The sequence below is a fragment of the Oenanthe melanoleuca genome, chromosome 1A (assembly GCF_029582105.1).
Source record: "Oenanthe melanoleuca isolate GR-GAL-2019-014 chromosome 1A, OMel1.0, whole genome shotgun sequence".
In the NCBI taxonomy this organism is placed as follows: domain Eukaryota; kingdom Metazoa; phylum Chordata; class Aves; order Passeriformes; family Muscicapidae; genus Oenanthe; species Oenanthe melanoleuca.
This window is the reverse complement of record NC_079334.1, coordinates 60,158,600-60,170,644: the sequence shown is the minus strand read 5'-3', so window position 1 is coordinate 60,170,644 and position 12,045 is coordinate 60,158,600. Positions and strand designations below refer to the sequence as shown.

The 12,045-nt window shown below is 35.4% G+C and overlaps 1 protein-coding gene across 6 annotated transcripts in view; it reads left to right on the top strand.

Moving 5' to 3' along the window:
• Positions 1–12,045, top strand: part of CACNA2D1 (calcium voltage-gated channel auxiliary subunit alpha2delta 1) — a 342,789-nt gene that overhangs the window by 325,100 nt on the left and 5,644 nt on the right. For 5 of the 6 annotated variants that reach the window (XM_056514818.1, XM_056514832.1, XM_056514799.1 and 2 more), the window contains 4 exons: positions 1,413–1,468; positions 1,617–1,746; positions 3,066–3,178; positions 6,083–6,165. In XM_056514818.1, the coding sequence (XP_056370793.1) occupies positions 1,413–1,468; positions 1,617–1,746; positions 3,066–3,178; positions 6,083–6,165 (382 nt within the window). Of the gene's footprint in view, positions 1–1,412; positions 1,469–1,616; positions 1,747–3,065; positions 3,179–6,082; positions 6,166–7,434; positions 7,720–12,045 lie in introns of those variants that run through there. The other variant, XM_056514841.1, reaches the window with a different exon arrangement.

Below are 12,045 nucleotides of genomic sequence, written 5' to 3'. Positions count from 1 at the left end.
TAAGGCCGTTTTTTTAATGGAATCTAGGTCAGAAGCAGGCAGAGAAGGCCATTAAGCAAGCAAAGTGAAAAGGGATGACCAAAAAATTTACTCAGTGAGGCACCTGGCAAAAGCAAGTACAGGGAAATAAGAGAAACCAGGTTATTAAAGAAAGCTATAGTGTTTCAGGCAAAAAATGTGAGATAAAGGTGTGAGTGATCATTTTCAAAATTTATATGGGATACATCAGCATTTGGTTAGGAGAGCACGTATCATTTCTCCTTCATGCTTCTTTAAGTCAGGAGATTTAGGAGTTTTCCCAGGCTGCCTTTTTTGTTCAGTTCCCTGTAAATTCTGAGGTAAGCCTTTACAAAGGATTACTATATTCTGTCAGCAAATTGCATCACTATTGAATGGAATCAGGTCTCTTCTGCTCCATTGCTGCTCTGCTGTTCCTCTAATGATTGAAAGCAGAGTTGTGGATGTGAATCCAGAACTCCCTCAGGGAATGTCTCCATGGGGTAGGTGTACTCAATTTCTTTACACAGGCATCACTCTAGAAAAAAACTTTCAGGTTGAGTGAAGTTACACAGTCCCTTCTCTCTGCAGAACAAGTGTTAGAATAGAATGAGATGAGCAGAGATTGGGTCATATTTGTGGGTAGAAACAAGCCTAAAACTTGACAGCTGGAAAATACGACTTAGGAAGGTTAAGGAGAAGCAGGGTGTCAGAGAATATATGTGTTGCAGTTCCTGTTTTGACAGGCTAGTAGAGGAGAAAGGGTCTGCATGTGTGGCAAGCTGGTACCTACTTTAAGTAAATAAAATTAGGAAAAAATCCATCATCAGTAAAGAAAAAAAATTAATGTAGCTCTTTAAGCTTAAGTGTTTTGGCAGCATATAGGAAGAAAATCTAGTCCATAATTCAAGAGCAAGAATGGAGATGATTTTAAAAGTCAACTGTTACAGTAGTGTTTTTTATAGTATAATATTCCAGTATTGATCTCCTTCTCAGAAATTTAGCAAAAACCTTAATCAATGTAAAGTATCTAATTCAGGAATATTATCCCTGAGCATGTTAAAAGGGAGTTCCAGTTGGTTTAAGTTGTGGAGAAGCACCAACATGCCTCTTCCACCTCCCACAGAGGTATAAAGGGGGGCATGGGTGGTGTGATAACATTTCCATTATGTGAGTTGTGGGAACACATTTAACAGCAAATCTGAACAGTAGAATAAAAGTTTAGTATGAAAGAGAATGTGGGAAAAGAAAACCAGAGTCAAACTGGAAGGTTTAAAAAAACACAGCTTTGATAACTGGCAAAAACATTTAAAAAATTGTTATATATTTATATTTGAGTAGTTTTTAAGTATCCATTAAAATAAAAAGAAGAAAAAGAGCCTTTAAAAATAAATATATTGTCTTTCTGTGTTCAGGTCTATCTTACAGCAGCTGTTTTTGAGCTTGACTTTTCCACGGTTCCTTGAAGCAGGTAAGTCAAAAGAATGTTAAAGAGTCAATTTTGAGTGAAGTAGAAAGTAAGAATCTAGCCAGGGGACACATTTGGGTCTCCCCATTATGTCTGTGACTTAAAAATGTTGTTTGTTTGTTTATTCATTTATTTATTTGTTTTATATCAGCTGATATGGAAGATGATGATTTTGGTGCTGCCCTGCCTAAAACAAGCTGTATCACTGAGCAAACTCAATATTTCTTTGAAAACAATGATAAATCCTTTGGTGGGATTGTAGACTGTATAAACTGCTCCAGGTAAAATTTCTTCAATATAAGTAATAATTTTGGGACTTCTACTTATTTTGAAAAGATAGTTACACTATTATAAGAAGCAAAATATATATTTTGGAATAATTTTATCAAACTTACATAAGCAGGATGGAGAAGAATAGAGGCATGCAAATTGCATTCAATTTTTATTTGTTTAGAATTAATTTAATTTTAATCATTAAGAATTGTAGAAATGCTTTAGTCAGGTTTTTTGTTTTATAGTCTCTGCTCCATAAAAATTTTTATCTCTGTCACAATTTGTTTTCTTTTAATTTATTATTTCAACTTAAAAGCATTCTGCACTCTCTCAAGGGATATGATCTTCTCTAATCTGGTTATGTATCAGAATTTTTGACTGTCAAGAAGATGATGCAATTTATCTTCTAATTTATCTTCTAGTGGATAGTGCTTATGATTTAAGAGCTATAAGTCTTATAGAGTAAATGAAGGTATTCTGTTGTTCTTATAAAAACTCTCCAGACACTATAAGGAGAGCTATTGAAGATGATATTTAATAATATGTGAAAAAATTGTATACTTCAGAAACATAGCATCTGGAACCTAGTTCTCTGTTTCATACAAGAGCCTGCTGGGGTTTTGCATACACTTTGAGCTTCTGAAAACATCTTAGAAATTTGAATTAATACCCAGATTTGAAACAAAAAAAGGACAATATTTCAAGCCAGAAAAGAAAAAGAGAGAGCTTTGGAGAATGGTGAAGACAGCCAAAACACGCAGACATTTTTTCCATTTCTGTACTATGTTGTATACATACATATAGTATACATTGGGTTTATTTATAAACTACAAACAACCCTAGTAACTTAAAGACCTTTTGCAGAATTATATGGACATAAAAATACAACAAATACATATCCAACACATGACATGCATACCCCATACTTCTCTCTCACCTTTCTTTATGGACAGGTTTATGTTTTGGGGTTTTATTTGTTTTTGTGGTTGGGGTTTTTTTAGTGTTAATTGATGCTGAACTGATGTTTCTCAGTACAGCTACTGTGGTAGCAGTACAGAGCTAGCTATTAACTCAAAGTCATTTTATGCTCTTTTCCATTTTTTCCACTAACAAGTCCAGTTGAAAGAGGGTATGATGGAAATTTCAAGAAGATGATTACAAAATTTATTATAAATGTTTCTTACTGTCTGTTAATGAAAAATATTAACAGTAGCAAGCAGACTAAATCTGTGAAGCTGGATTATTTTATTCCAATACTGTTCGTCCTTCTCAAATATGATTTTCCTTGCTTCATTTAAACATAGGTTATTGTTGGCTTTTTTTCCAGACTTTATCATGCAGAGAAGATTTCAAACACCAATCTAGTGTTCATTATTAGTGACAGCCAGCTGCTGTGCCGTTCCTGTGACCCAAAGCCACTGATGCAAGCGGAGAAGCCGGGTATCCTTTAAAAATCATGTTATTTAGTAGTGTGGATTGATTTTTGGCTGTAGGATACTGGAATATATTTGAGGAGAAATGACACACTTATCTACGTTATTACTGTGGTTGCCACTGGAATACTTAAGTATCAGGTATTTGTGGACGATATCACAAATCATGTGAAGCACCAGTCATGGAGGGAGAGAGCAAAGCTATTATCTGTGGGAATTTAGACAGAAATGAGCTGACAGGTACTTAATGAAGTTTCAACAAAGCAAATGCAAAGTTTTGGGTCCAGGACATAAATAATTGTACAGCTGAACAGGCTAGGGACAGAGTGACAGAAAGATTTGCAGAAAAGAGCTGGAGGTTCATGTGGGCAAGAAGTTGACCATGAGCTGGCACTGTGCCTTGCAGAAAAGTGGGCTGGTCACATCCCAGGCTATGACAGCAGGAGTGTAGTCAGCAGACTGGGAGAACTGATCCTTGCTAACTCTTCACACTTCTGGAGTGCTGTGTGCTTCCCAGGACCACAGTGGCATACAGGAGGAAGTCTAGTGAAGAGCCACCAAGGAGATTGACATTGAGAGCACAGTCAAGGAAAGTCTGAGTGTCCTGGGTTTGTTCTACCTTTCCTAAAGACAAGGGTACGTCTGTCTAGAGAAATAACAAAAAAGCCAGGATAGGACTGTTTGGTCATGAAGGCACTTTAGTGTGTGCTCCATGTCAAAGGTGAATTTAGTTTGTGTGGTAACCTCATTAGCCATCAAAGGCTAGAGTTCACCCTGCTGCATAGAATTTCTTCAGAGCTGACTGGAGCTACAGTTGGCTTACATGCTAGGCAGAGTTCTTTCAACACAAGCATTGAAGTTAAAAGCATGTGAAAGACTGTTTTAATTTACAATTACCTTCTTGCCAATCTCTCTGCTTTAGCCTGTTCAGTGCAGTAGATACCTAGAGGTGATGGTGATGGAAATACATAAAACCAACATACACATTCTAGGTCAGAAGAAATTCCCCTCAGCTATTCTCTTCTACATGAGATTGAGGACAGCACACCAGAAGTGGTAAATCAGACCATAATTTGGATTACTGTGACAGAACAGGGAAAACAATTAGTAATACCTCTGTCCACATCAGGAAGTTAGTTGAGACAGCCTCTCCCACTCCTGAAAGAAAAGCAGATGGTGGTAGAGATGACTGTGTTTCTTTGGCACAAGCAAAGCATTCATTGCCACATTAATAAAACTGGAATTCCATCTACGCTTGGGCTGAAAAGGAAGTTACATTGGGGTGTCATCACTGAAATATGTAAACACAGCCTAATATTCTAATTGGCTTCAGTCCATGACAGTTTGATTAACTGTTTCCACTGTCTGAATTTATAAACAGCACTGACTATAGAAAATGAAGTATGGTGGATGGGAGAAGGCACATGACTTGCATTTCCCTGTGGAGCCCAAAACTACTATAAAGCAGTAAATGACCTCAAATGGCAGTCAGAACAGCTGGGTGGGCTTATATTGACTAAAGGAACTATTTTATTTTATAACTATGCAGTACTAAGCTATTCCCTCTTTTCTGTAACTAAGGTACATAGTGAAATGCAGATGGAGCATAACATCACCCAAGCAGACAAAATGACCTTTGGGTGCTATTTAGATGATTATTATTACATTTGGCTTCCTTTTGGCTGGTACAGCTTTGCTTATGCACAGTCTCTTAGAATATTTTTGTGTTCCAACTTCCCTTTCAGTTGAGCCACAGCAGAGAAGAGGGGAGATGAGTCTGATAATATTTGAATGAAGGCAGATGCAGATCTGTAGAAATAAATTCCCCATCATCTTGCCTTCTCTTCCACTTGTTGCACTGAAGCTGCTGTACTACTCCATGGTAGTGCATGAACAGGATTGCTTCAAGTGCAAATTAAAGCTTCTAAAAAAAGTTCTGGCACTCCATTATTTTAATAGCTTTAATATGTGTGCTACCTGGAGTGTGATAAAAAAAGCTGAACATACTGGATGGTAATATAAGCAAGTTTCACCAGAAGGCTGTTTTGCTTTTTGCCACATCCATTCCTTTCAAGTTGCTGCAATGACTTGTGCCCCTCATTAGCCAGTGGCACATGTGAAGTAGAGTGTGAAGTACACTTTAACAGCAGCAATTACACATTTCAGAGATGTGAGCTAAAGCAGTACCTCATATATCCAGTTGGCTAATTAATAACATCTCACTGCTCCCCATTCTCTCCTGCTGTTCTGTGGATAGTATGGACAGCATTTTCTCTGTCTGCCTTCATCACTGAAATGCTCATGGGATCTCAGCAGTTCTGTCATTTACTACAAAGCCTGCAGTGGCAGGTATTGTCTATAATTGGGGCAATATAGGCGTACCTATAATAGAACGAGTAGTTTCTATAGGCTTTCACTGCTATGTTCAACCTGTATATGACATTACTTTTCCAAACAAGTTTCCTTGCTTTTACTGTGTACCTTCATTATAGTAGAGTAACTCAGTGGTAACATAAACTAGAACTAATCAGCACCACTGAAAGTTTACTGCTTTATTAAATATTTTCTGAAATATTTATGCAATGTTAAAAAAAAAAAACAGAAAATGTTAAAATACCTCAGGTTTTATTTTATTTCTGTTAATGGTTCGGAAAATATTCAGAAAAGTTGTGCAGGATGTTTATTTTCTTTATTATAGCAGTAAAAAAAAAAGGTATTTCATTTTGATTTTTATAAATGGTTGAGTTTGTTTTCTTGAATTTAAACAAGGAACTGTGAATATTGATATTTATTTCAGCACTATCTGAATTAGCATAAATCTTCTCTCCTGCCATGAAAATAAAAGTAGAATGTTGATCCTACTCATGTACAAGGCCTGAAAAACTGTGATATTCCTTAACCTGAGAAACAGATGAAGGGCCAAATCCATGTGAAATGGTCAAACAACCTAGATACAGAAAGGGTCCTGAAATCTGCTTTGATGAAGCCAAACAGGTAAAACTGAAGTTGTAAGACTTTATCTTTAAAAAGAATTGTAGAGCAGTTTTAGATGATCAGGGAAAACCGTGTTTAAATGTACCTTGGTGCCTGGTAACCTATTTATCACTAAACATACTGTTCACTCTAGCCCATAGCCACTTTATTTCAATTAACATAAACTTAGCAGCTGCTTTCTTATCTGTTTTTCTTATAATAGTTGCACTTTCACACATGATTCCCACTGAAATATCATCAGTGAGTGTAAAACTGTTGGTCTCTTTATGGTGCTGTGAAATTCAGTTCTTCAGTGGCTGGCACAGGTAGATGATAATCTTGGCTTAGAAGTAGTATTTTTATAATAATGTTTCCAAATATTATTTAAAGTATTGCTAAATTATTAAAAATGTTATTTGTGTTTTGGGATGTTTACAATTCTGCAAATTATACTGCCCTTGGGTCATGTTCTTAGCAGGTTTAAAAGTGCATTGCTTTACTGAAATCACCAAAACTATGTTGTTTGGTACTTCTGTGTTGAATGCAATAGTTTTGAAAGAGAAATATTAAAACTAAAATTTTTCACACATATCTAAATTAGTATTGTTTCTATGTTATCTTTCAAAGATACAAAAGAGATAATGCTGAATTCAAGTTGTTCAGAATAAATTTCAAGACACAAAGTGCTGAACAAGAAAATCCCTGGCATTAGATACAATAAATACTTAAAAATGTATTTTTTAATGCCTCATGCAATTTCTGCAGTGGAAAGATTGCCCCAAACCAGTGCACTTACTTAGCTAAAACTGCAGTATACCAAAATTTGTTCTATTATATTCTCTGTTTTTCTTGTAATGAGGCACAATTACTGAGATGTCCATAGTACTTAAAAAGTTTAGAGAATTGGTATTTTTCTAGTAACCAAATTTTATTTTAAAAAGGAAGTCTTCTTACTGGCCAACAAATATTAAATAAAATTGAAAACCCATCCAGAAGCTACCCAGCCATTTTAAATAATCCAAACCATCCTGATATGATTGTGTGTGAAAGTACAACTCTTGCTCACTAGCTTGATGTGCTGATCAGTGTGTAAGTCATGTGTTTTGTAACAGTGGATTGTTTTGGTTAAGTTTTTTTGCAAAATTTGCTGTGAATCTCTTGCTCTTGGGTGGATGCTTTCACATTAACTCTGCTAACTGCCAGCAATCTGCATGATATCTCATCTTGTATGTCTTTTTTTCTGTGTTTTCTTTCCTTTCCTCTACTTGCTACTTTGCCTGTTATTAATAGGATCAGCCTATATGCACAACGAGTCGTGCCTCTGCCATGACGTCCGCTCCTATCTTCATTTTTCTGCAAGTTTTCATGTGGTGTGGATGGTCAGTTACTTTCTCTAATTTTTTGTTTTGTTCTTGGCTTAAAAAATTAGCAGACTCTTTTACTTACTGAGCATACAAAAGAAAACAGAATGAAACGAGTCCCAAAAGCAACAATCTGGAGTAAATTACTGTTGCAATATTAAGGGAAATTAAATATGAAAAAAAAACCTGTCTGGAGCCTTATAAATCACAATTACTAAACACAAGGGCCTCTCCCATAGAACACACAAAGACAAGGGAACCTGTTGGATTTATATGGTTGGCTCTGAGATTGCACATGTACCAGCTGAGTCCGCATCCTTCCCTTCTAAGCATTTTTCCCTTGTCCTTGTTAAAATGAACAGAAGAAGAAAGTTTTTTCACAGAGACAAATAAAGATGCAAAGCAAATAGAAGAGACAGCATACCTGTGAAAGTAAAGCTTTACTTAGGTGTGACAAGGGTGAGTGTTGTGTGTGAGTGTTGCTGCTGAGAAGAGTAAGGAGTTTTCACTGTGTTCAGATGAACACAACAGGTAATGATGGAAGATAATGGTGTGCATCAATTTGGGTAACTAGGAATTCAGTAAAATAATATTTTTTTACTTCTTAATTTTTGGTGACCTAAACATATTCATTGCCTGTTACAGCAGAAAATGAGGTTTTTCTTCTATTTAACTATGTAAGTTCCTTTATACTGACCAAGTGCAGACTGGTGGGGTTTACAACTAAAACCTTGGCAATTAGACTGTGTTCTATTAGATGGTGTGGGACTGTGTCATGAGTCACTGTGACATGTCTGCAAGAGAACTGCTGAGCTGAAGAACAAAAAATGTGTGACTGAATAGAGTTCTGGTCAACATTGTTCTGAAAACCACTAGAGGGAGATACTCACATGTCTATCAAAGTAAAGCAAACAGGCTGAACAGAAAGCTTACAAGGCATTTTTCAGAGTTAGTGTAATGAAATATTGAAATTCATTGAAATATTGAAAATTAATGAAATATTGAAATTCGTTGACATTTAGAGCAGTCATTTTTACAGTAATTTATATTCTCTCTGTACTTAAGAGAAGATTCAATTAGTATCCCTTGAACAGAAGTGAAAAAAAAATCTTTAAATTCTGTTTAACAGCTTATTGTTTCAGTAATTTTGAAGTTTCTTATTCTGCATTTAAATTATGTGGTTTCTTGCAAACCTAACAACTTGCATGGCAGAAGGTTGTAGGGAAAGATGGAAGGCCTTTTTTAAACCAGTAGTATTTCACGTTAAAATCTAGATTAACATCTCATGTTCTTACTCATGCAATTTGCTCTGCACATAGATTTCTTTAATTAAAAAGCTACTGTCCAATGTACATAAGGCAGCAGAGACTCACCTTGAACTGAATTCTTTACGCCCAAAATGTGCTTTCTACTTAAGGTGGGAAACACACAGAATATAATTTTAACTGATAAGCTTTTGGCAGCAGAAAGTTATAAAGGTATTTTTTTTTCCTCCATCTTGTTTTTAATAACTTTGAGGTTTTGGAAATGGGTTCTCCCTGGACATTAATCTGTGTAGTTATATTAAAATCACTGAAGCCAACACAGATACAATCCAGCTGATCAGGTTCACTAACCTGACAGGTTTTTTCTACTTTTCATCAAGGATAACAAAATAGTCATTATCACTGCCTCAAATGGCTTGCTCTTACTTTGTACATGCACACTGGTTTTGTTTGCCATGCCTGAGGATAAAGAAAAGAACTGTACAAGTTTTTAACCCTTACTGGGAATGTCTTAGGTCCATCAGCTTCCAGGTATGTCAGTGAGAGCTTTGAGGGTGATCAGCAGTCCAGGCAACTGGATACACCTTGGTGGAATTGCCTGTGTCCTCAGTCTGTGCATGGGTAGCTGTCACCTTTGACAGCTTTGTCTGGTTGTCCAGACAGAGGAAGGTATCCCAACATCTATGAATGACCATGCAAGTGGAAATGACTCCTGAGTCAAAGCAAAGGTGTTCTCCATATGACATGAAGCATTTAAAATACATACTTATAACAGGTAAAACTTTGAGGTAATCAGTTGATGTCAAATGCCAGATCAGAAATTCTTTGGGCAGATGTTGTTTTACCCTTTTACAAGTCACAGCAGCACAGTGGGTTCTGACAAATTATTATCATTTAGAAAACAAAATTTTAGAACATTAAATAGCTTCAGTGCACTTCTAAGGGAGCAACAAGTGTGTTTATAGCCTTAGCATATACATGTTTATATGTATTTATAGTTCCAAGTGTATTTTTAAAATTTTGGACTGGCAGTGTCTTCAAGGAAATGCTGATATATAGCAATGAATATGTGGTTTTGATACTTAAAAAGGAAGGTGCAGTTTTATAAAAGCATTCATTTTCATTCTCAAAGTGCTGAATAATTTTCATAGCATGGGATGCTGTAAAACAGCCTTATCTAGAGTTGTCATAGCAAGACATGACATGAAGGAGATGACATTTGGATTTGATACTTCTCTACCTCAAGCATGCAAGGAAATTTGATGTGATTAATGTGAGAAACTTCTCATACACTTCTGGTGAAATTAAAGTGACTTACAACAATTCTTTCAAATTTATTTTACAATTCTCTCTCTCTCTTCAAAGAGAGACATAATTTTGAAGACAACAAAGAGAGGACATCCCCAGCTGATCTTTATTCAGGATTTGTGTGATTAATGTCATGGGCTGGAAAATTTCAGTGAAACTGCTTAAAAATAGTTCAGTGTCTAATTGCACTAGAAGAGGTAAAGATAAGATAATGTAAAGATGCTGTATATCTTTGTTATAAGATACTTTAGAAGAAATCTCAAAAATAACATTAACATTAAACAGTTGAAAAGTTTCTTTAAGGCTCAAGAAGAGGGGAAGTGTTTTCAAAAATGGCATTTTGAAGACTATTCAAAACTGATGTTTTTCTCAATCTGGTTTTAAACTGGGGATAGAATCCCACTTATTTCTAGGGGACTGTTGATTTTTTGATTCATGTAAATAAATACATAATCAGATTTTCTCTTCTTTTTTTTTCTTCTATATTTTCACGTTTCCTGTAGTTTTGACAACAGTTACGGCACAAAGAAAATTACAGTGTGAAATTCTGTGGAGAAAGAAATTGATTTTGATAGGATTTACTGTACCTTCTTTGCCACTACTATTTTTGCTTAGGACAAAAAAGAATTAACTGATTCCAGAGACAATATTTAGAAATTGTTCTTGGCAGAACTGCTGGTTTACCACTGTAAATTGGTCTACAAACCTCAGAAATTTAATGTGGTTTTGATCAATATGAGGTTAAAATCTCACTAACCTTGAAATATGTGTATAAAACTCGTATACTTTTGTGTAGTGCAGTTTAATGCTGTTGTTCATAAAATGATGCCTTTCCTGCATGAGGCTTCCAAGATATTCTCTGCTGTTTAAATTGTGAGTCCTTTTTAAACTTCTCTGTTTAGTCTTACAGAGAAGGGAAAAAAGATACTAAAATACTTCTTCTCAACCCAATAGGAATATTACATTGGATGACTGATGAATGTAAGAGCAGTTGAGAAATTGTGGTGAAGTTAAAAAATCTCATACAACAAATAGAAATGGACAACAGAATGTTTTTTTCAAGTACATATGGGGATAGGATTAAGTTATCAACATAATTTTCAATATTTGGTCTAATGCAAGATGACCTAAGATGAATCCTGTATAATTCTTTATGTGGAGGCCTACTTGCTTTGTATCCATACTGGATGCCATTTTCATGATAAAGATATTTTCCCCTTATGTGATGCACAGTTTTGTTTAAGACCTTCAGTTTACTACTTACTCTCTCCAGACATCTCCCGTCTGTTGGAAATTTTAAATCTCCTGCTTTGCTTTCAACTCTTTCTTCAAAGATGACTCTTCTAAATAATTTCAGTGATAAGAACAATAAATACCAAGAGGTAACACCGAGTGCCGTTCACTGAATTCATGTGAGAGGAAACCTTTACTGATAATTCTCTTTTAATGGTAATCACTGTGAGGAAGAAGCAACAGGGTTATTTTTAAGTGCTTTAAATAGAAATAAAGCTGCATGACAAGACACAATGCAGATGCAAATAGTGACAGAGCCAAACTAAATAAACCAGAATGTTCAGTGCATCTTGAAATCTTAGCATCCTAGTCCAAATCTGGTGCAGCAGAGTTCACTTAGGACTTCTTGTTGACCAGAAACCTTAGGAATTTTGAACTTGTAGAGTGCAATCAACTGCAAAAAAAAAAAAAAAAAAAAAAAAAAAACCAAAAATCCAAACCAAACCAAAACAACAGCAACAAAAAAAAACAAGCCAAACAAAAAGCCTAAGCCAAAACTATACAACTAAATTGTAAAGCTAACACTACAGAGATATGTCTGGAAAAAGCTACTGTTAATAAAGAATTTTTAATAAAGAATTTGCTTTAGGACAAAATGAATTTTTGTTTCTTTCTAAGGAAATTGCTGATGTTTTGGGGTTTTTTGGGGCTTGGGATTGTTAGAGGTTTTAAAA